This window comes from Dermacentor albipictus, chromosome 5 (assembly GCF_038994185.2).
Source record: "Dermacentor albipictus isolate Rhodes 1998 colony chromosome 5, USDA_Dalb.pri_finalv2, whole genome shotgun sequence".
NCBI lineage: Eukaryota > Metazoa > Arthropoda > Arachnida > Ixodida > Ixodidae > Dermacentor > Dermacentor albipictus.
In genome coordinates, this window is record NC_091825.1 from 170,590,024 (window position 1) to 170,617,254 (window position 27,231).

Below are 27,231 nucleotides of genomic sequence, written 5' to 3' on the forward strand. Positions count from 1 at the left end.
ATCTTTCTTGCTTACGACTGCCTGCATGTTTATGCAACAAATGTTACTTTCTCTATTCTTATCCTTTGTGCATGTTTTCCTAACTTCTTATGGTCTAATTCTGCGCTCTACTGGTGTGTCGCTACCATCAATACTTAATCTTTCTTCCTGATTGCCTGGGGCCCGCCCAAAAAAGCTAAAACCCGTGCCACGAATCTATGTCCAACCGGTGTTGCTGCACTTTTGCTAAAATGTATCTTGTCATGCACAAAAGCACCTTCACAGCCTGCTCAGTGCACTTCTCAGTTGTTGTCAACGACTGTAAAATTCACTGCCTTAGCTAGTGTACAAATTTCCCTGTTTACTGCAGGCACTGCCCTTTCAATACTTCCTTTGAAACATTCCGCAGGTCAGTGACACCCTTAAGCTATTTCCTTCGCGATCTCTGCCTCTCGTCTTTGCAGAATGTCAATCACTCCGTCCATTATCACCACTAGGTGTCTATCCTCCATTGTGTCCCACATGCGTTCCTTGGCTTTTGCTATCACCTCCCTAATCATTTTCCCCAAAAGCGCACTAACCTGGCCTTATTCACCTGCACCTACCCTCTCTGTCATTGCTGGTTCTACTTTATGCATGTTCTAATCGCAAATAGAATCAGGAATACCTTAGACTTCTGTCAAGCAAAGGACCAGGCAGGATTCCGTAAAGGCTACTCAACAATAGATCATATTCACACTATCAATCAGGTGATAGAGAAATGTGCGGAATATAACCAACCCTAATATATAGCTTTCATTGATTACGAGAAAGCATTTGATTCTGTCAAAACCTCAGCAGTCATGGAGGCATTACGGAATCAGGGTGTAGACAAGCCGTATGTAAAAACACTGAAAGATATCTATAGCGGCTCCACAGCCACCATAGTCCTCCACAAAGAAAGCAACAAAATCCCAATAAAGAAAGGCATCAGGCAAGGAGATACGATCTCTCCAATGCTATTCACAGCTTGTTTACAGGAGGTATTCAGAGACCTGGATTGGGATGAAATGGGGATAAAAGTTAATGGAGAATACCTTAGTAACTTGCGATTTGCTGATGATATTGCCTTGCTTAGTAACTCAGGGGACCAACTGCAATGCACGCTCATTGACCTGGAGAGGCAAAGCAGAAGAGTGGGTCTAAAAATTAATCTGCAGAAAACTAAAGTAATGTTTAACAGTCTCGGAAGAGAACAGCAGTTTACAAAAGGCAGCGAGGCACTGGAAGTCGTAAGGGAATACATCTACTTAGGGCAGGTAGTCACTGCGGATCCGGATCATGAGACGGAAAAAATCAGAAGAATAAGAATGGACTGGGGTGCGTTTGGCCGGCATTCTCAGATCATGAACAGCAGGTTGCCATTATCCCTCAAGAGAAAAGTGTATAATAGCTGTGTCTTACCAGTACTCACCTACGGGGCAGAAACCTGGAGGCTTACGAAAAGGGTTCTACTCAAATTGAGTACGACACAACGAGCTATGGAAAGAAGAATGATAGGTGTAATGTTACGGGATAAGAAAAGAGCAGATTGGGTGAGGGAACAAACGTGAGTTAATGACATCTTAGTTGAAATCAAGAAAAAGAAATGGGCATGGGCAGGACATGTAATGAGGAGGGAAGATAACCGATGGTCATTAAGGGTTACGGACTGGATTCCAAGGGAAGGGAAGCGTAGCAGGGGGCGGCAGAAAGTTAGGTGGGCGGATGAGATTAAGAAGTTTGCAGGGACGGCATGGCCACAATTAGTACATGACTGGGGTTGTTGGAGAAGTATGGGAGAGGCCTTTGCCCTGCAGTGGGCGTAACCAGGCTGATGATGATGATGTTGGAATGACAACTTGATGCTTTTCCTCCTCCTCCCCACCAAAATCTGCACCCGAGGCTACAATGCATTCCCCTACTGTCTTATTCTTGTCTTTTGCTTTGTTGTCTTCTGCCGTGGCCAGGACGTCAGTGGTAGCCCCTTCGCGACTACCACTGACGTTTCTGCCATTTCTTTCCGGCATGGTGGTTCTGGCTTGCTTAGCTGTCCTCACTTCGGAGCCAGTGCTCGCATTGAAGCGTTCACCATTGCTTTGCAGAATGGTGGCCCTCAACTTCATTTCTAAGTTGTCTAGCTTTTATTCCACTCCCTTCCTGTGCTTCTGTTGACTCCTGAGTTCCTTTTCTAGCTTTCGAACCTGCTTGGCTAGCTTATTGCTGTCCTGCTCTAGACGGTCTAGCCGTGACCCTAGCACACACATTCTACAGATAAAAGCTGCACTGTTCGCTGTGCGTACTGACTCAAACCACGTTTCTTCCAACATGGAAGAGTGCTGGCACAGAGAACACATGCGTGGGTTTCCCCTAGTACCAACCATCATCTCGTACTAACCAGGCACAGTGCAAAGTAACCCTATTTGTAGAATTTACCTAAGAACACTCGGTGCCACCGTGTGGGCAATGCCACAAAGCCTGCATGTGACGTTTGAAATGCACGGTGCACCAGTGCGTGCGAACGCTGAGAAACACGTCATGCGGCAACTGGGCTCCTCCTTCACACTTCTTTCTGGACAAGCTGCGCCATCTAGTGGCGCTGCTAAGAAGTTCGCGCATGGCCTCGGAGATGAGAAGCATAGTGGAACAGTGCCTTCGATGACTGAGAATTCTTCCCTACTTGCCACACATGCAGTGGCACATGCTTGACATAAAACTGTTTACAGCGCAAACACATGCAACCACAAAGTAAGGGACAGGACACAAGCGCTGACTGTCAACTAACATTTATTAACGGAAGACGGGTGCCTTAGTTAAATGTTAGTTGACAGTCAGCGCTTGTGTCCTGTCCCTTACTTTGTGGTTGCATGTGTTTGCGCTGTAAACAGTTTTATGTCAAGTATACACCAACTCGCCCAGAAAGAAGTTTTAATGAAGTGGCACATACTCAGTGATCCAAGTTGGCGAGAGGTTCAGTGAAGAGTGACTAAGTGCGTTCATGGCACAGTTTGCTAAAGCACTGGCGTGAAAATTGTTCATTGAAACTGTCACATAACCTGTGCTTTTGTGATGCATCCTGCTAATGCATCGGGTTTCTGCCCTGCGACATGGGTTTAACTCCGCTCAGCAAAATAGAAATTTAAGGGATCTTTTGTGCTATTGTAGAGTGGCACATTCCCAGTGGCACAAGCCTGTCTGTACCTGTCTGAACCTGCACCCAAGTTGGCGTCAAATATGTTCATGAAGAGCGGCACACACCTACTGGTCCATTCCCAGTCACTCAAGTTGGCATCAAAGAGATTCATTGAAGACCGGTATGGACCAGGTGGCAAATACACAGTGCTTCAAGTCAATGTCAAAGGGTTTCCTCTAACAGCAGTGTCTAGCCAGTCCCGCACCTACAGTGACCCATGTTAAACAACACAGATGTAGACATTACCACATACTCAGTGACCCAAGTTGATCGAATGGTTGATTTTGAACCCTGTTACCTCAGCACCGCAGCCCAATGCACAAACTATTTGACCACATACTGACCACACACTGCACACTATTAGAACACACACTGCACATACACAGTTTCGTCATGCTGAAGGTAAGCCACAGTCATGGCATGTCATCGTCTATCCAAATCTGTACATTTCCTTTTAACAGTGACACTAGCATTCCACAAACAGTTGTTTGTGTAATACTATTGGTTGTTTGGTTGCTCTTTTCATTTGTTATAAAAAAGAAATGCCAAGAAAGCTTGTCTCACCATCAAGTTTGAACTGAAAACTTTGGCTTAGGGTGCGTTGACAAGGGCCTCTCGTTATATCATAAAGATTGGATACAGCTGTCATGTGGTGTCACAAACGACAAGCACACATCAGTTAGCCAGGTGAAGTGGTTCCAAGCCACACCATGGTCGTCTCACCAAAAGTTGCATGCATACCACATCAGCCACTCTTTCACTTGTCTGCATTCAACACAGGATAAGCTTAGTCCTCTGCTCTTCCCTCAGAATGTGCCATGGCCTTTTCACGTTCTGTGCCCTATTATTCTATTGTCTAAAGCTTTCAGGAAAACAATCCTAGTGCAACTTTTACCATAGGTACAAGCCATGCATCGGTGATAGCACATCAACATGACTCCTCAATTTTCATGATGTGGCCTTGATCAGCATATCCGCAGTCAGGCTCCATTCGGTGCTCGTTTTTAATTTATTCATTAAATATTATAATTTGCAATTACTTGCGCATTTGAGGCATTGAGGCCTCATAATACTGTAATGAACTTGACAGGCTGTGGAACCAAAATAAAGCAGCCCAGACAAAGAAAGTCTGAGTCAGTGCTTCTGCAAAATTCATGCATACAAAGTAAAGACCTGATACAGGCTACACAGACATTCTAACCTGGAAGTGCTTTGCTGACTGACTGGAGTCAAAATCAAGGTGATCTTCTGGGTTGATGTTCAGCTTGTCTCTCAGAGGTGTTGCACTGGTCTGTGACGTGGAAACAGTCGCAGTTCCTGGTGTCCTGGCACCTCGTGGCGTCATTCCTGGGTGTAGAGTTAGTGCTGCAATTCATTCATTTGTCAGCTAAGTGAGCACCCTGGAGTCTAATCAATATCCTTAATACATGGTACTAGGAATGCTGACAAAAATAACTTTACTTGATTTGTGTACCATCAACTTCCGTTAATGCAACCCTGACAGGACTGATGAAATTGATTGAATTATCTGGCGGGTTGAATTAAACAAGATGCAAAGAACACCAAAGCACCGGAGATTCATTTCGTAGTATTGGCTTGAGCTTAACATGCCTCCAAATCTGACATGCAACAACTTTCTATGTGTCCAAAATAGAAAACCAACATAGAAATGACATAAAACTTTTAACCAAAGTAGAAATCTAACACACACCCAATTTTTAGAATGGCGGCCAGTTTCCTTAAGTCAGCTTTGCTGCCAGGTTTAAAGTCAGCTTCCCCACAGTAGAGCAATGTGATGCTGTAAAGCGTACAAACACTGCAAAGCTAGTTTTGTTTTCATATTCGATTGCACAATGCACGCAATTTACGGCACAATTTCCTTAGAAAACAAAAGGCGCACATTAGGATCAGGTAAATACCATAATCATACATTTTCAGCTACCGTTATTGCTTGAAAATCTTCCTAGGGTGGGTTGAAAATAGGGTTTTTGACGGGATATGACGCATGTTCAATGCTCTCACTATCCCCTATGCTACACCGGGACTGCCACTGCCACTAAAGGGGTTGTCATTGGTGTCACCACATGCGTCGTGCCCGTGCGTGCGGACTAGTCAAGTTAAAATTATCTGACAAAGGCCAATTTTAGCATCTGAATAAGGAATGTTTGGGCACCTAGAAGTGTATGGGAGCCAGCCGGGACCTTCGGTCGGGATTGAATTAACCCAATAATTTAATTTACCAGAGTTGCATAATCGAAGTCTACTGTATTCTAAGAAAAAAAAGCTTATGTGTATGCAGGTAATAAACTTCAGCACCAAACAGTATAGACGCACTTTCTGAACTAATTCATAAAGCACATGGTAATTGTGTCAAATTGTGTCAATTGTGTCAATATATATATATATATATATATAGTCAAACCTCGATATATCTAACACGAATATATCGAATTATTGCATATATTGAACACTTTCTATATCACCTAGAAAATCACAAGCATCTTTAATAGAGACTTAGCATGTCCACTATTCTGGCAAATGGGGCAGTTTGGGCAAATTGCCAGATGTGTGGGGGCGTAAACGTGAGCGGCTGGAGCGGTGCAGCAACCTGGTGGCATAGAGTTCAACCAGACAAACACAGAGCTAGAATTGCAGTAACACACTACATCCTGCTTCGCTGCTGGTGCAAGTTTTTGGCAAAGGCATAATTGTAAACATGATTAGGCCACTGCCAAAAATTTACACCAGCAGTTAAGCAGAACAGTAATTGGCTTTGTATTTGTGTAGTTGAGCTTTGCACCACCAGCTGGCACCACCAATCTGGCCGCTCATGTTTACGGCCCCGCTCAACTAGCAAACCATCCATGCTTGCCAGAGTACTAGATGCACTTGCAAATTTCGTATTTCGAACGGGGCTGGACATAAAATGGATATATCGAACTCCGCCACCCCAAACCACGTGCCCTCTGTTAAGAGGCGGTGAGCTTTCCTGCAACACCCTCGAAGATAGCGGTGGTGCGATGGGCATTTCCGACTGCTGCACGCTATAGCTGCACATATCAATCGTGCTGAGGGCCCCATTTGAACGTAGCGGCGTATACGCGCGGAGGCCGTGGCTAGTTCAACTAAGTTCGACATCGTCCAAGACTCATTGCATTTGCCGTACAGACTCCTCCTCGATGCCACAACAGCGCTGTCTCACTGGGCTTACTCACACATGCCTTAACTTGCAGACACCACTTGGTTATTGACAGTGTTTCAACATGCTTCGATTGACAAGACGTTGAGATCGCAGCAGAAGTACCGGCCAAACGAAGAAGCTGCCGAGGTTGATCCTGCAAGCGCTGATGTTGCCCCACTTCCGACTTTAACTGAGGCTGTAGCAGCTTTGGCCCTTCTACACCACTATTGCGGTGCAAAGGAGGGCACCGACCCATCACTTGTGGATTGTTTAGTCTATGTTGAGGACTCCGTGTTAAAGCACACAGCTGCCAATACACGCTTTACGCGCTCTTAATTCTTACACGCTTCATGCGCTCTAAGCCTGTGGGTCCCTTCTCCGTTTCGTCAACCACCATCTTTTTCACATTGCCATGCAGGTCTAGCCGGTGACTCATGACATAGGCCCCCATTTCAAAAGTTTTTTTGCACAAAACAACTGCTCATCGCACGCTTGTCACACCAGGTTCAAAATGTCCATAGTCCACTGTCCTTACATCGCCTCATGACACCAAACGATTAATCTCGTTACTGCACTTAAACACACCTCTCTGCACAGCAAATACTTGAAGATACAGCAAAATACTAAATAAGACTGGAAAGTTTCATATCATTCTCATATCACCCTCACACCCACAACAAACGGTGCAAAAGGCGTGACCTTATCGCCCTTGGGACTTTATACGAAGCCTAGGCTTCTACTAGCATATGTTGTCGCGCGCTGATGGAGGAAAGATAACGCTTTTTCAATGCAAGCCCAGTGACAGATTTTGTTTTGCATGCAGAATAGCACAATGGATCGGAATCTATATTTAAGAAGGCTCACCTTAGTTCAAACTTTGTTTCATTCCAATAAATTTCCAGTTTGTTTGGAGTTCGAATTAGCAACATTGTACTACTATGCAGTTGAACCCTCTCATAACAATATCGGCTTTAACAATATATCTGATATAACAATGAGTAGCAGATGCACTGTACGCTTTTATACGTTTTCTATGCCAAAATAAGCCAGGGGACATATTCTGTAATGGTTCGCTTTGGAACCGGTTCACTCTCACGTACGTCATTGGTCGGCGCTTCATTGTCGTCATCCCTGGTGGGCGTAACTACAAATTTTGTTGTCACACATAGTTGTCAATCATCTGGAAAGGGAACCCATCACCTGCTACGAGCGGAACCACAGAGAAGTGGTTTGCTCAAGGATTGCAAGCATGATCTCTAGGGTTTCTAGGGTAACCGTTGCTAGTCTCGCGCTGGCCGGCGCAATGAGAGAGATGCCTATAGTGGCTTCTTTGGTTGTGTTGCTGGCGAGCATTGGCCAAAGACAATGACGTGGTGAGAGGCAACGGCATGACACATTTGACGTAAGTGAAGGAGAGTTCCTATGGCATTTTAGGCTCTCCTAAAACAGAGTGCGATAGATTTGTGACGAGCTATAATATCGCAGACCGAAAGATTTAGTATCGTTGACACTGTGACTAAGTGCTGTACAAGCTGCGGTCTTTTTTTTTTTTTGCCATGGGTTGTTTTCGGCAGTGCGTCTGGAATGCAGAAGCTATTGGGTTGTCACAACCATCAGTTGAATCATTTTCCCCGTTGCTTGGGTCATCACAGTTGAGCGAAAAGAAAAAGTGTGAGATTTCTCTCCGTGGTGCAGAAGAAAGCCACAGTCAAGAACGCTGCCATGACTACAACAAGGTTCTTGAAGCTGTGGGATGTGTGGACGGAACTCTAATCGCAATGGTCTGCCCTAAAAAGCTTAGCCACAGCTAAACGAATCCTATTAGAACCGCGGCCTACATGCAGAGAATCGCTTTGATTGCTTAACGTATGGTGCACCACCTAGCAAAAAAAGAAAAAAGTAAAATTACAACAATGCAGATAAAATTAGACCACCCGCTGTGTGTCGGAAGCTCACAGTTACCGTATTTACTCGAATGCAATGTGCACTTTTTTTTCGATAATACAGGTGCAAAAATTGCTTGCGCATTAGAATCGAGTACAACCCTAAATGTACGTTATCATATCGCCATCGACATTTCAAAATCCCCACCTCGTACGTGCTTCAAGCCTAGCTGCTGTAGCTTCCTCCATATGCTGTAGTGCGTGACGTGTGCTTAGGCAATGCTTCTTTTGGCTTAGGTTAGTGCACCGCCTGTCATCCCATTTTCTACGTTTACTCTATCAACATGGAAGTGCCGACTGCAAAGGCATGCCGAGTTCATCATGATGCCGCAATTAAAAGGAAAGTGATGACGTGTGCGGAGACGGATGGAAATCGGGCCACATCATGGGTGTTCCCAAAACTTGCATGCGGCACTGGTGCCAACAGGAGAGGCGTTCTAAGCCAGCGGCTGCTACGTCTTGAAAGCGATCTGCGACGGAGACAAGAGTCTACCCATCTGGGTGCACTGCGCTGTGTTCTTGTCACTTAGTTCGCATTGAAGTGAGAGGCCGCACAAGGGTCAATTTCCTCGCTCCTGCTACCGCCCTTCCTCACTCCACCATTTAAAGAGTTTCGGCGGTCATTGAGTGAGGCGTGTTCATGCTTGTGTGTGTGTGACACCATGCTTGTTAATTTGGTTAGTAAGCGAATGTTTAAAAGATTATGCGGCCGATAAAACTACTATCCTTTTCGTATAGCTGTCTACTAATTTGCTATCGTAATCGATGCTTCGCCTTTTGGGCAATCTGCGTTTTTTTTAATTTATCGCAACTTTAGTGCATTGGGAGTAAATCTCTTTTTTCCAAATGAAAGAAACTTGTATTGCTGTATGAAAGAATGAGGTGCATGGTACTGTAAAAGACTTTTCTTCTTTTAGGTCCCAGCAAACGGGTGCGGTTTACAATTGATGTTTTTTCCCCATTTTTTTTTTTTTGGTCACGGAAATGGGTGCGTGTTACAATCAAGGGAGCGTTAGAGTCGAGTAAATGTGGTATTACTGGAAATTAAATGTGCAAGTATTGTATACGAAACAATATTTTTTACCAAACTAGCAACATGCTTCAATTACTATATCATCTCCAAAGTGCAAACAAAAATAATGACGTGACCTTGCAGCAGAAAGCCGCTCGTTCATTGGTCTCCCTCGCGGCGGGATGTTCCACTCTTTCTCTAAGTGTCGTAACCCAGGCATAACAGCCAGAGCAAACCGGTTTTAAAGTGAACTGTTACAGAGAACGGCCCCAGTTAGTACAATGCTCCCACACTGCATTATTGGTTAGAACTATTAAATTTGCCTACTGAATGTGGGGGGCCTAGAAAAAAAAAACCTAAAAATTCTTAAAAAAAGGTTGTGCAGATCTCCCGCAATATATTCAATTCAATTCAATTCGGCCTTTATTTTTCTCTTGGACAGAGAAGGAGACAGGACTAAAAGCTAGTAAATTTGACAGAGGTCCTGCCCCCTTCATCAACTTGGCAGTACAGTACACAGGCAGAGATTTTCAATTTTCCAAATAAACACTAAAACAGAATAACAAGACACTTTGTAAATAGCAGCGCTATGCATTGCAGCACAAACATAGGTATCAGAAAAACAAATAACTGGTCATGGGGAAACGAAAAAAAATAACAGGTATAGGTTTAAACTGAGTGCAACATTACGTAACCTTGTTAAGAAAAAATTGCTTAATAACATCACTTGAATGCTGAAAGGGGTCAAACAATTCTTTGTTTAATTTATTTAATAATACTGGAAGAGTATATGAAAGTGACTACTCGATATAATATGCCCTAGGTGTCGGCACTAACCAAATTTCTTTATGTCTAGTCCGCAGGATAAGCGTGTTTTTCTCAAGTTTTGCCAGATAACAAATATAATGTTCATCACTTTGTGAAGAGCGTTTATAGATCATTAAAGTCTATAATTGTATAAACTATACATTGGCAGGATTTCATATTTTAAGAACAAGTCGTGTGTGGGGGAACAATAAGGAAACCAGCAATGCATCTTACAGCTCTTTTTTGAAGAAGGTGAAGCTCGGATAAATTTGTGACACCCACAGTGCCCCAAACGGTACAACAATATTGCAAAAGAGAAAGAACTAATGAGTTGTATAGTAATAGCCTTACTTTGACAGGAAGAATACCGTGCAGGCGCAACATGACACAAACTGCTGAAGACACTTTTGATCTGATGTAGTCAACATGATCATTCCAAGTCAAATGCTTTGAAAATATAACGCCAAGGATTTTAACAGGATCTACAATTTCAACAGTATCAGAGCTTAAGAACACGTTCAACGGCCTAGAAATTATCTTTCCTTTTGGAAAGTACAATATTATTTTTGTCTTTTTAGAATTAATCCTCAAACAATTTGATTTCACCCATGTATTTAATGCATTCAGTGTTTTCATTGCTTTCTCTTCAATGTCACTTTCTGATCTCTCGGATATGAACACCAACGTGTCATCAGCGTAGGATACAATCTTTCCATCAGTTACACATTGCACAATATCATTTATATAGATTAAAATAAGAGTGGTCCCAAAACCCTTCCTTGGGGGACTCCTGAATAAGTATTTTGTATTGAAGACAACGAATTTTTAAAGTCTACATATTGTGCTCTGTTCGACAAATAAGATTTCATAAGATCATAAGCTTTTCCTCGGACATCATAGTTTGCCAGTTTATGTAGTAAAATTCTGAGGTTTATCAAGTCAAAAGCCTTAGTAAAATCTATATATATGCCTGCACCTATTTCCTCATTTTGAAACATATCTATAATAATTTATTTTTGAGTCAGTAATGCTGTTTCAGTGGATCAATTCTTTCGAAACCCGTGCTGGAAGTCAAGGAGCAGGTTATGTTTTTCAAAGAAAGATAGTACCCTACCATGCATTAATTTTTCTATACCCTTCGAGAACACCGGCAGTATAGAAATTGGACGGTAATTACTAATCAAATTCTTGTCGCCGCTTTTAAAAACCGGTATCACTCGAGCCATTTGGAGTGCCTTTGGAAATACAGCGGTAGATAATATGAGATTGTAAATGTGAGTAACAACGGGGCATATTAGGTGAAGAACACGTTTAACGGGCGCTATTTGGAGACCAGTTGCATCTACTGACTAGCTATTTTTAATATTACTTATGCACGAGAAAACAACGCAACGAAAAGAAATGATGGACAGCTGCTTCCCTTCATGGATTCAATATAATTTTGGCTGCACTCTACCTGACTCTGAGATGCCTGTAAAATAAAGAAATTGTTGAAAGAGTCAGCTAAACAGGCCCCATAAATTCGTTTTCCTTCATGCTGAAAGTTTTCGGAAGTATCATGGGTATTTTGTTGCAATAAGCAATTCAGTTTTCGCCAGATTACATCCGATCGCTGTTCTTCAGGGCTCCAAAATACATTCGTGAAATAGGCATCTCAAGCCATTCTTAGTCTTTATGTTAGATTATTTCTGTACTTTTTGAATTGCCGAAGCAACTCTTCATCGTTTGATTGTACAAACTGTGCGTACAATCGGTTCTTATGCTTGATCATTTGGAGCAAGTCGGACGTCATCCAGAGTTTCCATGCTTCTGATGGCGTGGCTGTTTTTCTTAGTGGAAAATGTGCATCATATATAGCCTTGAATGTAGTGATGAAGTTAAGGTAAGCGGTATCACTACTATCTGCCTCGAAAACATGGTTCCAAGTCTATTGGCTATGTTATGCGAAACATATTGCAGGCGCCTGGTTATCTAGCATTGTTTAGGGTCCCGCAAAATGATGCCAGGTGGATGAACGTGTTCCTGCAAACTGAGTAGTAGTGTATGTGTGGGTAGTGAGCATATGTGTGTGCGACCACAGCAGCACGATGGCAACCACATTGTAGATGATTGTATGACAGCATTGGCATGATTTCTACACCGGTCATTAGACGTGAGCCCATGACATGGCGATTGTTGGGTTCTACATAGGTAGTAGAAAACGTAAGTGAGAGAAGCATGGACTGTGATGTCATCAAGTACTATGCCACTGACCACGTGCTGGTGGGCGAGTTGGTTATACAGCCAACGACCGATTTTTTTGGACCCTCTAGGGAACGTAAAAACGTCCGAAAATTCAGGCAGTCCGAAAAAATGAATGCATGTAAAAATGCACGTTTTTTTTTCTTTTTTTCTCGGATCTAGAGGTAAAGGGCGAAGTACCAGGTTTCCGAAACCCTGCCAAAGCATCAGTGAAGTGGCTATAAAAAAACGTATTCAAAAACTCTGTATGCAGCCGACTGCCGGTTTATTATGTACATGTGCATCGTCGGGCAGCCGGTTTTATTGCTGCAGTGGCTTGAAGAACTTGTTGATTGTTGTTTGGACAGCGTTCCGGTTGCATGCGATCATATTGTTACGTAGGAAGACACCGACGAAAAGCTATTTACAAGTATATTTACAAGGCAATACGCCGCAGTTGACCAAGAGGCAACAGCCCGCGCTAGCTTCCAAACGTCGTCTTCGTCTTCTTCCTTCTCGGCTCTTCGTCATTGGGAATACTACCCCGTAGCACTACCCCCGGCGGCAAAAGCGCCGTCCCGGAGCGACTAAAGGCTGGACTCTGAAGCAGTGTAGTAGGTCTTGAGCCTACTGAGGTGCACGACATCACTAGACGTCAGAGTAGATGACGAGGTTGAGCTCACAGGAGCAATTTCATAAGTCACAGGCGTCACCTGGCGCAGCACGCGGTAGGGCCCTGTGTATCGCGAAAGGAGCTTTTCGGAAAGTCCAACGTGACGACAGGGCGACCACAGGAGCACGAGTGCACCAGGCGAAAACTGTACGCCACGGTGGCGGGCGTTGTACCGACGCTGCTGCGTAGTTTGCGAGTCCGTCAGTCGAGCACGGGCAAGCTGGCGTGAGGGCGATGGCATCGCGCTCATACTCGGTTGTTGAGGTCGCAGCAGGAGGAAGTACCGTGTCAAGGGGCAAGGTCGGTTCGCGACCGTAGAGTAGATAAAATGGAGAAAATCCGGCGGTGTCGTGCCGGGAAGAATTGTAAGCGAAGGTGACGTAAGGAAGGGCAACGTCCCAGTCGTGGTGGTCCTTCGAAACGTACTTGGACAGCATGTCGGTAAGAGTACGGTTTAAGCGCTCTGTCAGGCCATTGGTTTGAGGGTGGTATGAAGTAGTCAGCTTGTGTTGAATAGAGCAGGAACGCACAATGTCGGCGATAACTTTCGAGAGGAAGTTACGACCACGGTCAGTAAGCAGCTGTCGCGGGGCGCCATGCACTAAGATAATGTCACGCAAGAGAAAGTCCACGACGTCAGTGGCGCATCTGGTAGGTAGAGCCCGCGTGATAGCGTATCGGGTGGCGTAATCAGTTGCGACGGCTACCCATTTGTTCTCAGAGGATGACGTGGGAAAGGGACCGAGGAGGTCTAATCCAACACGAAAAAACGGTTCCACAGGGACGGTGATCGGCTGGAGATGACCGGAAGGTAGCACCTGAGGCGTTTTCCGACGCTGGCAGGGATCACAGGCAGCAACGTAGCGTCGGACGGAGCGAGCAAGACCAGGCCAATAGAAGCGGCGGCGGACGCGGTCGTACGTGCGGGTTACGCCAAGATGTCCTGCAGTGGGTGCATCATGCATCTGAAAGAGCACAGTCTGTCGTAGATGTTTTGGCACGACAAGAAGAAGATCAGGGCCATCAGGGAGGAAGCTCCTTCGGTACAGAATGCCGCCCTGGAGGACATATCGGCGAACGGATGCGTCGGTAGGTGTAGAGCGCAGACGCTCGATGAGGACTCGCAGCGATAGGTCTCGGTACTGCTCATCGGCGATGTTAGCGAAGGCAGACACAGAGAAAATGCCGTCGGCGGTACTACTGTCGGCGTCGTCAGGCTCGTCTACCGGGTAGCGAGACAGGCAGTCAGCGTCCTTGTGTAGTCGGCCAGATTTGTAGGTGACAGAGAACGAATATTCTTGGAGGCGTAAGGCCCAGCGACCAAGTCTTCCTGAAGGGTCTTTCAACGAGCATAACCAACAAAGCGCGTGATGGTCTGTGATAACGGAAAAGCGTCGGCCATATAAGTATGGGCGGAACTTCGCAACCGCCCAAACTAGGGCCAGACACTCACGCTCAGTGATGGAATAGTTGCGCGCCGCGGGCGAGAGGAGCCTGCTGGCGTAAGCGATAACACGGTCGTGGCCACGCTGGCGTTGTGCCAGTACTGCGCCAATTCCGTGACCGCTGGCATCAGTACGGACTTCGGTAGGCGCAGAAGGATCGAAATGGGCCAGAACGGGAGGCGTTGTGAGAATGTCGATTAGATGAGAGAATGCAGAGGCCTCGTGATCGCCCCACTGGAAAGGGGCGTCTTTTTTCAAAAGCTCGGTTAGTGGTCGTGCTATGGCCGCGAAATTTTTGACGAAACGGCGGAAGTACGAGCAAAGGCCGATGAAGCTGCGCACATCCTTGACACACTTCGGAACAGGGAAGTGCGTAACAGCTTGGATCTTGCCTGGGTCCGGTTGCACTCCGTTCGCGTCAACGAGATGTCCAAGGACGGTAATCTGGCGACGGCCGAATTGGCACTTCGATGCGTTGAGTTGCAGACCGGCTCGCCGAAAAACGTCCAGGACTGCTGAGAGGCGCTCGAGGTGCGTAGCGAATGTTGGGGAGAATACTATAACGTCGTCCAAGTAGCACAGGCACGTGGACCATTTGAAACCGTGAAGAAGGGAGTCCATCATGCGTTCAAAAGTGGCAGGAGCGTTACATAGGCCGAATGGCATCACCTTGAATTGATAAAGACCGTCGGGAGTTACAAAGGCAGTCTTCTCGCGGTCGAGATCGTCCACGGCAATCTGCCAATAGCCGGAGCGAAGGTCAATAGAGGAGAAATAGCGAGCACCGTGGAGGCAGTCAAGGGCGTCATCAATCCGAGGTAGGGGATACACGTCCTTTTTGGTAACCCTGTTAAGGTGCCGATAATCCACGCAAAAGCGCCATGAGCCATCCTTCTTTTTGACCAGCACAACCGGTGACGCCCATGGACTACATGACGGTTCAATAATGTTCTTGGCAAGCATTTTGCGAACTTCGGTGTGAATCACTTGACGCTCAGCCGGTGATACTCGATACGGGCGGCGATGAATAGGAGGGGCATCTCCGGTATTAATGCGATGTTTAACAGCTGTTGTTTGGGCCAAAGGACGATCGTTAAAGTCAAAAATATCTTGGTAGGAAATCAGAACGCGGGAGAGCGCACGAGCGTGCTCGGACGGCATGTCGGGTGCAATCATTTTCTGTAAGTTGGCGATGGTACAAGTTGCCGACTGCGATGGTAGAGGAGGATCGGTTGAATTGTCGTCTACTGAAATCGATGCTACAGAGTGATCCTCGAATGAGCAAAGTTGGGCCAGAGACATCCCGCGTGGCAGCACTTGTGTCGTCAAGGCAAAATTGACCTTGGGCAGGCAGACGCAATTCGCCGTAATAGATAAAATAGTATGAGGTATTGTGATCCCGTGTGTAAGGAGGACGTCTTGCATAGGAGCCGCGATGTAGTGACCGTCGGGCACTGGTGGGGATGACACGAAGTCAACGTAAGTCAGTGCCGAGGGTGGCAAGCGAATGAAGTCGACGGAACTGAGGCGAGGAAGGTGTTGTTCAGCGGGATCCAGAACAGGCAGGTTGAGGCGGAAAGTACTGGCGGAGCAATCGATGAGAGCAGAATGTGCGGAGAGGAAGTCGAGGCCGAGGATGATGTCGTGGGGACAGTGAGCGATGACTGTGAATAGCACGGTAGTGGAGCGATCGGCGAAGGAGACGCGGGCGGCACACATACCAATTACGGGGGCTGTTCCGCCATCGGCAACACGGACAAGAGGCGTCGTGGCGGGCGTGATTATTTTCCTCAGCCGGTTACGAAGATCCGCGCTCATTACCGACAAATGCGCCCCAGTGTCTATGAGAGCTGATACAGGAACACCGTCGACTTGCACGTCAAGATGGTTCAGATGAGTGGGCAACGTCAGGAGAGGATTTGGCGGCATAGGGAGCAATGCAGCGTCACCTCGAGGCGCTGCATCGTCTAGTTTTCCGGCTGGGAGCGGCGTCCGAAGGGAGTCGGCGAATAGGAACGACGGGGCTGGGGAGAGCGAGATTGTCGTCGTTGGGGCGAAGGCGAACGAGAAGAGGGGCGGTTCGGCGCAGGAGAATCGGTGGCGGCATTATCTGAGCGGGCAGCATAGGGACGAGAAAGGCCACCTGGGGGGCGAGAGTAGGCAGTATATGTAGACTGGTTCAGGGAACTCCAGCGACTGCGGCAGTGGCGAGAAATGTGCCCAATTCGATGGCAGTGAAAACAAATTGGCTTGTCGTCTGCAGTGCGCCATTCAGAGGGGTTGCGGAAACGTGGTGGGTAAGAAGGTGCGGGACGGGGTGGAATCGAAGATGCCGGGCGGGGATCAGCGCGATGGGCCGAGCAGATGGTGTGAATACCCATGTTGGCGAACTCCTGGCGGACAACTGCCTGGATCAGGGAAACAGTGACTGCAGGTGCATTGGAGGGGCTGGAGTCGAACGCAGCCGGATAGGCGGCCTCGATCTCACGCCGGACAATCCTGGTAACATCGCCAGTGTTGTTGGGACGAGGAGCGTCGGCACAGGAAGATGTCGCTGGGGTGTTGGGCAGACGGGCAAACTGTTGGTCGATACGTCGGCTTTTAGCGAATTCCAGGCGGCGGCACTCTTTTATAACTGCATCCACGGTGGGGACGTTGTTAAATACGAGCAAGTTGAAGGCGTCATCGGCAATGCCTTTGAGGATGTGGGAGACCTTGTCGAACTCAGTCATGTGTGCGTCAACTTTGCGGCATAGAGCCAAGACGTCCTGAATGTACGTGACGTAGGGCTCCGTTGACGTCTGCACACGACCGGAAAGCGCCTTCTGCGCGGCAAGTTGGTGACCGTATGGGTTGCCGAACAAGTCCCGAAGCTTTTGCTTAAGCGAATCCCAACTGGTCAGCTCATCTTCGTGCGTCCGATACCAAACTCGAGGTGTGCCACCGAGGTAAAAGACGACGTTGGCGAGCATGATAGTTGGGTCCCACCGGTTATTGCGGCTGACGTGTTCGTAAAGGCTGATCCAGTCCTCGACGTCTTCCCCATCTTTTGCCGAGAATACGCCAGGATCACGGGGAGCGGAGAGGGTGATGTAGGTCGTCGACGTGGCAGCAGGTGTCGGAGCCGGTGGAGTCGGGTTGGCGTCGCCGGGAGCCATGAAGGTAGGCTCGACGTACCGTCCACTGCGAAGCTCCGTGACGAGGTACAGGGAACGTCCACCTCCACCAAATATGTTACGTAGGAAGACACCGACGAAAAGCTATTTACAAGTATATTTACAAGGCAATATGCCGCAGCTGACCAAGAGGCAACAGCCCGCGCTAGCTTCCAAACGTCGTCTTCGTCTTCTTCCTTCTCGGCTCTTCGTCATTGGGAATACTACCCCGTAGCAATATTCACCTCGATACACTGTACACGATACACTGTACGCACTGTACACTGATGAAAGAGTCAACAGTGCTCGCGTCAACTCGGCGCTTGTAGGCGAGTTGACGCGTCATTTCAACATCGGAGTCTTCTGAATCCCCCACAACCTGACTCCTTGCTCACGTCAGGCTGCGATGGGCCGCTCACGACTTGCTTAATAATGGCGGCTTTCTTCTACATCGTTAACCGACGGTACTGCTTTCCGCGCTTCGATGCCATCGGCGAGGACGACGAAGACGGAGTGGGAGCCATCGAAGGCAAGCGAAATCCTCACGTTGCGAACAGTGGAGTTCGCAGATGAGCATTGAAGCACCTAGGCCTAGCGTCGCAGAGCACACTTGACACAACAGCACAACCACACACCACACTAGCCAAAACGTGGCCTACGCAAACAAATGAAATGGCGCCGCTCCGGAAACTCCGCCGGAGGCGGAAGTGAAAGTGCGGCGATGAACAGAGCCAGCGTGGCCAGACCAAATCGGTGTGTGACGGCTAGATTTGGCTAGTTGTGCTTCAAAGCGGTGATATGCTTTGGCTGCAAGTCGATTTCCTGCGCAAGGGCGCTGCGTGAGGAGCCAAAGGACCTTCCGTCGCATCAAAAAGTCCGGAAAATTGGACGGCAGGGGGTTCGAGCGTTCGAAACTTCAGATGTCCTTATACATTGATTCTATGGGGCTCGTGGCGGTGCCGCAAAGACGTCCGAAATATCAGGCATGACCAAAAATTTGGGCGTCTGAAAATTCAGTCGTTGACTGTACATGATTACAATGAAGGAGCCAAATAAAACAATGGATGAAGGAAGGCGACAGCAACAAAAATAACTGACCCATTATTCGGATCATGATGAGAACACAAACAAAAATTGACTGCACACGGCTGCGCACTGTTACATTCAACATACAGTTAAACCTCGATATAACGAAGTAGGTAAAATTGACAATTTGCTTCATTAAATCGAAATTTTGCTATATTGCAATTCAACCTTTCAACCTTTTATGCAAATAAGCATAGTCACCAATGAATTTTTCTAGCACAAAAGGGACCAAAAAAATTTCTGAACTATTGGGCAATTGGAAAAAGCAAGTTTGAATGAGAAAAAAATGAATTTTGTTGAACTTGTCAGTCGGCAATGAAAGATAGTTTTATGCCTTGTGAATGACATCTTCACATCGATGGTAAAAAGCAAAGCCAATCACGCTTTTCCATCCATTCTGTCCCCAGAACAGATAGTGTTGCCTGTAGTGGGACAATGCTATCATGAAAAGCGCTGGCAGCAGGGAGCGAATGCTTCGTCTGCCTCTCACTTCAACGTGGCTCCGAAACTCAAGATTATGGAACCTCCAATACTAAATGCGCCACCGCATCTCGGCATGCTCACTCCTTGCACACAAAGAGTGGGTAAAACAGGGTGTGCAATGTGTATGCGCTTGGCCATCCCCAGCTTCGGCCACGCTAGAAAAGGAGACGCCCACCAACCTGCCCCAAACTCCCCCCTACCTCCTCTATTGCGTTGCCATAAGCTCACTCCCCTTGCTCACGTGGGAAGACGCTGCTCATCAAACCACCTTCCCTCTTGGCTCACCCTCGCACGCGTTAACTCGCACTCAAAGCACACAGCACACAGGTCTTATCGCACTTGGACTTTATATGGAACATGACGCCGCTCCTCTTCAGCAATTGCTCTTGGTTGCATGGGGAACGCTATTTGAGAGGTGCATTTGCAAGCAGGCACTTTTAATTCAACCATCTCACCATCTGTGTCCGTGGAAGTTTCCATTCATTGCTCCGAATCCTTTCGCAGCTGCAGTGAAATTTCGTTTTGTTGAAATTGAATTTAAAAACACTTTCTTTTATTAACACACGCTGTTCATACAACAGAAGTTATAAAAGGTGAAATACTTAGTTATATCAAGAATTTTATTATGCCAAGTTTTAACTGTATTGTTAAAACCGATAGTGCTATAAGTGGGTTCAAATAGACTTGTTTTTTTTTTTTAAGTAGGATATTTCTATGTTTGTCCTCTCTGCTTTTTCTTGCAACTGTGTTATAACAATGGGATTTTGTTAGAACTTGAATAATGTTATAAGTGGGTCCAACTGCATATTAAATAATTTAGCGTGCTCAGAGGCTTGCCAGTATCTTTCTTATAGTTTCAAGGTCCAGGACCTTCATTTAATGCAAGAAATAAAGAGTCGTAAATATTCCTGTCAATACTCCTTTCATGCGCATCTAGTCTGCACTATGGACAGTCAGATTTTGCTAACATGGCTGCATTTATACCTGGTACAAGGTTGCATTAGCGGCACAAGATTTTGTTGCAGCCGAGTTGCAGCGGCAACAATTTGGGTCTTGTAATAAGATATGCATTCCTCTATTAGGTGGGGTTTTTGCAGAAGGAGACATCAGGTGTTTTGAGTTCACCACTGCAATTTTGTTAGATTCAGGCACATTCGGGTGGAAGCCCCCGGAGTTTCATTGCAAAAGCCACAGTGGCCTCTGGTCTCACCTTCTATATATTTTTGGGTTGAGGTCAGGGGGTTGTCTTTAATTAGCAAGCTGGAATACAGATTTTGTGAGCAGTCCCGCTGCTGCAGAACACCTGAACATGGACTACTGCTACAAGGACACGAAGACAGCATTGCAAACGAGAAAACATCAATGCCAGCTTGTGTGCGCTGTGCAAGCTGGTTATGCAGTGAAAAAGAGGCCTCACCCTCTGTGGCTCCACTGCTAGGCGTCCGAAACGGTGTGACAATGAGGCTGTTTGGCGTCAGTGCTGCACTCCCCTTCTTGGGTGTTGCTGCTCCACTAAGCTCAGTCTCGTGCAGGGGCGTGTTCAGGCCACCTTTTAGAGGAGTGTCCACATTGGTCAGGGCCATGATGTTCTGCGCCTCCTGCAGTACACAATGGATGAGGAGGCACTACCATCATTTCCTTGTCGTTCAAATCCAAATGCGCTTGAATTTACACCCCTCTATTCCACTACCTACACAAACAGGTGCGCCCCCACACACTCTGCCCTCCCAGCATGGTAGCCGTTGGTTGACGACACATGACAGTTTCCCTGTATTAGAACATATACCTACCCACACAATGTGACTTGCACAATGGCAAGATTAACAGCCGGTAAAACAGCGGCCGGTGCTGTCGTGCCGGCCGCCTGGCCCGATCCCTCTGACACTGCCAATGACACAAACGGTGGCTACAGTTTGTTTTTAGCACAGAACAATGACCAGTTATATAAACTAATGTCCTAATTTTATTTTTCGCAACAAGCGACGAACACTATCAGATTTGTGGCTTGAACCAGAGCTGCGGTATAAGGCAAGTTCAACTCTGGTGACGCAAGAAGGCAAGAAAACGCTGGATAAACGCAAGTTCAAGGTACGGTGCGTTTCTGCAATATCTGAAAAATGAAAGCATGCAAATATGTCTGGCGGACAACTTACGCAGGGCGTGCAGAAGCAAAGCCACATCAATTAAAGCACACTGCAGGATATAGGCGACACAATGGAAGCGGTCGCAGGTCAAATCAACGCTTCTGCACCTGCCATGATAGCTTTGTGGCTATGACATTGCTCAAAGCTGTGGATTTAACCGAGGCAGCCGCATTTTAACGGGGTCAAAATAAAAAATGCTCATGCACTTTGCTTTAGGGACACATTAAAGAACACCACGGTGCCAAATGTGCCACTACAGCCTGCCTCATAATCCGATTGTGGTCTTGGCACGTACAGTTCCATAATCCAATTAAAGTTTAATGCTTCTGCCACGATGCAATGTGCCATGTGAGGCAATGACAATGCTCAACCCTCTCAGAGGTTATGAAATATGGCGCGCAACAATGCCTCAAGCAAACACCTCTCAATTTGTGTTTTGTGTACTATGCAGACAAACAGCAGTGGTGCATGCAAGGTAACATTTAACATCAACTCACCACTCTGGTGTAGACAAAACGTTGGAGAAATTAGACATTCACCGTCAACATCACCGCTTATTATCATCAATCAAAGAAAACAGCACAGAAAGCTTCGCTTACATTGATTCCCACAGTGCATGGGATCTGCATAATTTTTTTCCTTAAAGAAAAGTGCATTTTCACAAATTCCACAGGTGGTCAGAAATAGTGGCTTGCAGTTCACTGCCTCATGCATGCTTTGCTGCAGCAAAGTGTGTTGTATTTAAACCATCAAGAAAAAAGTTGCCCAAAAGTTTGTTCATGTTAGTGGATAGTCTGCTAAGCAGGTCCATTAATATCGAAATTTGTTGCAGTGATAATAAAGGCAGACCAAACTAAATGAGAAGAATAGTCTGTTATATCTGAAAGTATGTTGTACATGGATCTATTGTAACAGGCATGGACTGCATACGAGCGGCCCAAATTGGCTGTATTATGCGTGGGCTCTGTCACTATGAAAACGCAATGGTTGCCTTCACAGGATATACAGGGTGCTTCCAATATGCATAATTATTTATGGACTTAACTCTTTCCTTACCACGGTACTAGGCATCGTTCACTGGTGAACGAAGCTTTTGAGCGCGCATTTTAAAAAAATCGCTGCGCCCCGGGACCCGTGGCGCCATCTCGGCGATTGTATATAAAGTAGAGTTTCCGTTTCTGCATGGTTCACATTTTTACAGCGTGGTGGTGGTTTTTAAAGGGCACATGAGCTCAAAGGTTGACGTGCACTTGAGCGGCGCAATGGCGTCGACATCCGCAACCATGCACGCTCGAAAGATCGCAGTTTCACTCGGTTCCGACGACCTAGCAAGTGACCATTTAGGCTCATCGAGCACAGATGACTCGGTCATCGATGTCACGTCGCTGGAGTTCAGCTGAGATGAGGAAGATGCAGCCGATCAGCCGGAAACATCAGTTGTGACCCACAGATGAGTTTCGGATTTGCCGTCCACTTTGTGTATGAATATCTAGAGCCAGTTCAATTGCCCTGTTGGTGTTCAAAATATTATTTTTTTTATTTATTGGGTGTCCACTTCATTTGGGCAAGACGTGCTTCCACCAGCTCAAAGAATCGTGGAATTCCGACCCCACAGAGATCTAGGCATTAACCGGGGGATGACGCTCAGTAGCGGTCCAAAGCAGCTATCGTTATTGTTATTGAGCTGTGACTTTCAATTTTGCTGTGATATTCTGCTATGGAGTGTTAACTATTTTCTATCTGTCATAAGCTTTGCAAAATTTTTCGCTCTGAAAATATAAGTTAATCATTAAGAAAGCTTCCGCTGAGTTTCATTAATTATTTGTGTTTGCTAATTTCTATAATGCATTTTGTTATTACTTTTTTTTTTCGAATGTGCTTTTGCAATGTGCATTTAGTACACACGTTTTGGCATATAATGTTGTGCTATAAGCTAATCTTTTCCTTGAAAAAAAAAAAAAAATCGTAAGTAGGATCAATCAAGAAATTGAATATTTCATTATGTGTCTTGTAATTTTTCGTAACTTAAAGAGTACTTAATGTATGGGTATAATTTTTAAAGAAATGTTGCCTAGTGATATACCCACAATTTGTATATTTTGGAATTTTGCTAAAAAATTTTTTGCCAGAGATATTACACCTTACTCAATCTTTTTTGAATTTTTTTTGTTTAAGAATTTTTTTATATGGATAAATGTTTTTGTACTTAAAAAAAAAAAAACCACTATTTGAAAACACGTTCATTTACCTTCACTTTATTGTAATGCATGACACTAAACTTAGTAACTGTTGCACAAAAAATTCCCAATTAAACCATACAAAAAACAGCCAATTTCCCCGTGATAAGGAAAGAGTTTTATTAAAACACTCCGGATTCAGCGCGTTCGCTAAATATGTTCAACTGGCGGACATTTACAAATGTTATTGTGAGATTTAGAAAGCAGCAGGTGAACAGAGTTCAGACCACTCATAACTGGGGTGTATGAATACTCAAATCATCGAATTAGAATCGAATAGCAAATGCTCTAATAATTTTATTTGCGAACTGAATATCTGGTATTTTATTTCTCAAATATTCTATTTCTCGAATAATCACTACCCACAGCGAATGACTCAGCCGTGGCAGGTGCCTTGATGCGCTCAGCGATCCCACGGCTAGCGATATCTATCGGTAGAAAGTTCAACCAGGTTGACTGGACTGATTGAAATGATTATTGGTGTCGAACAGAGGCAACAACAAAAGCAGCATGTGTAGAAAGCACGGAAGCATATGTAAAGATCAAGCCGATGAGGCAATAGGAGACATGCAGATCGTATCGGATACGCGAGTCTGTGTACGCACATAGATTCGTGCACTTCACAGCTTTCTACCTACATGCAAGCACACAGACAAACTCGGCACGCGTGCTCGCAGTAGTTGCCAGCTGGTCGACCGCGGACCCGAAAGTTATTTCAACGAACATCTATTTGACCTGTACGCATGATCCAATAACCAATTACTTATGAACCATCTGTAATTAGCAACAAGCTTTTCGCGACAGTTTACGACCCGTTATCACATTGCCCAGCAGCAACTTTTCATCATAGCCACACCAGTGGCAATACTGTCTAGCCTGTTAGGCCTAATTGGAGACATGTCCCATCGGGTGTCAGTGACTATATAAAGTTACGGTTTCATACCAAATCAGTGCATTTCTATTCACAGTGGTCGCACGACTCTCAGAAAACCAACAAACCACCTCACCAACAAGAGTGAGTGCAGGTGATGACCGTTGTTCATGGCCGCCATCTTTGGGAAATATTGTACACTGACCCCTCATTTTGAATGCTGTTCGTAGGCGCCGAATGGTCTCTCTTTGTAGTTTCGAGTGACTTGGCACAAGACTAGCTTTGGATTTACATGGTGGGCTCGAAAAGATCACCAAAAGAAAAGATCATCCAGCTCAATTTCCTGTCGCCCTCTTAAAACACCACACGATAGGACAAAAACGAAACGCGTCTCCAGCCGCTGGAGCACCACCACCAGCTCGATGCGCGTCGGCGCCTTGTGCCGCAACGATCCGCGCGACGATTTGTATTATGTAGATGTCAACAATAGTTGAGTCAATTTTTTTAGTTGGCGTACTTCTGATAGTATGTTTTCCTGGCTAATATGCTTTTTATCTCGGTATTTTCCAAAAAGTATGAAGGAGGCTTTACTGTATCTGGGAAAAAATTTCATCTAATCGAGGCTTCACTAGGCACAGCCCACACAAGGACGCCATTATAAGAAATACACTCTCGAAACAGTGTTATGTGTGTGCTTTTCTGTCATGGAGCGTATTGTGCACTGTTCTTAGTAACACATCGATCACAAATTCCCTTAGTGTTGCACTTACACCATAGTAATTGAGGGTCTTTTTTTCTTTCGAGTCCAGCCTCTAAGACGCTGCTCATATTTGTTCACCCCTTTGGACTCCATTGTCTCTGGACGTACAAGTCAACGGTGAATGTGTCACCACCAGGCCAGAATCTATGCAAGGTATGTTTCTGAACATTTCACCTAGAACCATGATATGTTCATTTATTGGACTAACTTTTGTTTCGCCATTATTTTGCTTGCATATTTGTCATGGCTTCATCATTTCTCTTTTTGGGAAGACGGACAAAAGAGAAATTAATGCTCTGCAAGATGCCCATGCCAAGCCATAAGAAGCTCAACAGTCACCATAGTGACAACAGGTCCTCTTGAACTATGTGCCTCACCGTGAAATGTTTGTAAGTTTACCAGATAGAGGGGTGCGAGCCCAATCGGGAAAGCAGCAGTCTGCAGTTTTGTATCGTACCAAGCAGTAATGCTAAAATTTTACATACAAGCTTACTTTCAATTAAGGGCATTTCATGACAACCGGAGAAGTAACATGTTTAGTGCCAACTTGTATTTTTTTCTAGTCATTATAGCCATGACGACCAATACAGAAACAATATAGCAAGCTCATACTTGCTAATGCACAAACTCTGTCATGTGCTCTTTGCAAATCAGCTTGACGGGCATCACCACCAAGTATCACATGCTCCCTCACAACATTAATTTGTTACATGACATTGCAAATAATCTTAAGACGATCAAAAGCAATCAATGCAATTTTGAGGAAATGATAACTTCGTGTTGACTGAAACTCTGGCAGTCACTCTTGATATTATTATTTTAATTTTTATTTAAAATACCCTCATGGTCATATGGCATCAAAGAGGGGAGTGGTTACAATGTAGCGGAGTAAAGCAAAGAAACAACAAAAAATGCGGTGAGTTCCGGTAACGTAATGATTCTCCTGATTATGCAATGTTAGCTAATGTTTTGCAAAAAAAGTTTGTTATCGGTAATGGCTACAATACTTAAGGGAAGGCGGTTCCATTCCTGAGATGTATGGGGGATGAAAGAGTGAAAGACTTGAAATAGTATGAATCAATTCCTACCTTACTGTGATGATTTACGTGGTTTGATATGTACTGAGGCTGCAGTATGAAGTCGTTGTGAAGTGTGGTGTGATGGAAAATTTGATGAAATAGTGAAAGACGGATGAATATGCGGAGGTTAGCTAGTGGAATAAATGCTAGGTTAGTTTTCATTAAGGTTATACTCACATTGTGGTCATAATTAAAAAGAATGAAACGAACAGAGTTATGTTGTACTACAGTAAAACTTCGTTAAACTGTACCAGCTTAAACAGTACTTTCATTTGAAAAGTAGTAAAGTGAAATCCTCGACTCAGTGGCCATTGAAACTAATACATTTCGCATCTGCACAAACCACGCCAGCTTACTACGTATGTATCGATTAACACATAATAAGTGTTTCTACTTTTTGTCACGCAATTCCACTTTTTGTCACGCAGCTGCCATCACCACCTCATCTGCCTTCGTGGATGAAGTAACGAGTATTCTGTCTTTAAAATAAGATAGTGGGCAACCTCCTGTATTTTTGTACCACCCACCCCTTATGTAATACCCCGCAAGGGGTCTTCAAGGTAATAAAATGAAATGAAATGAAATTACGGCGTGCGTCGTTCCCAACGGGCAGTCCGGTAGAACAACAAGCCTCGGAGATCAGAACAATGCACTCCAAGCGCCCTGTGCTTTTGTGTGTGAAGCCACATCAACATTGTTTCGGCACTGTGCCACAGAGCGTTGTGGCATCGTGCAAGCTACGACTCGCATCGTGCCGAAGCTCGTAAAAGAGGCACCGGGTGCTCAGCATAGAAGAAAAGTTGTACACCATACGTGCCATCGAAAGTGGCACGAAGAAGTCGTCACTGGCATGCGACAGGGTTCTACCGTTGACTATGGTGTGTGACATTTGGAATGCGAAGAAGTTGCTCGGCAGTGCTGCTGCGACCAAGCATAGATGTTGGC

General features: G+C 45.5%; 1 protein-coding gene across 1 annotated transcript in view; it reads right to left on the reverse strand.

Annotated features, from left to right (window-relative positions):
• The window catches only part of Cdc5 (cell division cycle protein 21), a 198,326-nt gene that overhangs the window by 105,621 nt on the left and 65,474 nt on the right, over positions 1–27,231 (reverse strand). Inside the window, exons 7-8 of the mRNA XM_070539319.1 lie at positions 20,613–20,793; positions 4,392–4,537 (exon numbers count right to left, since the gene is read on the reverse strand). Of these exons, the coding sequence (XP_070395420.1) occupies positions 4,392–4,537; positions 20,613–20,793 (327 nt within the window). The remainder of the gene's footprint in view (positions 1–4,391; positions 4,538–20,612; positions 20,794–27,231) is intronic.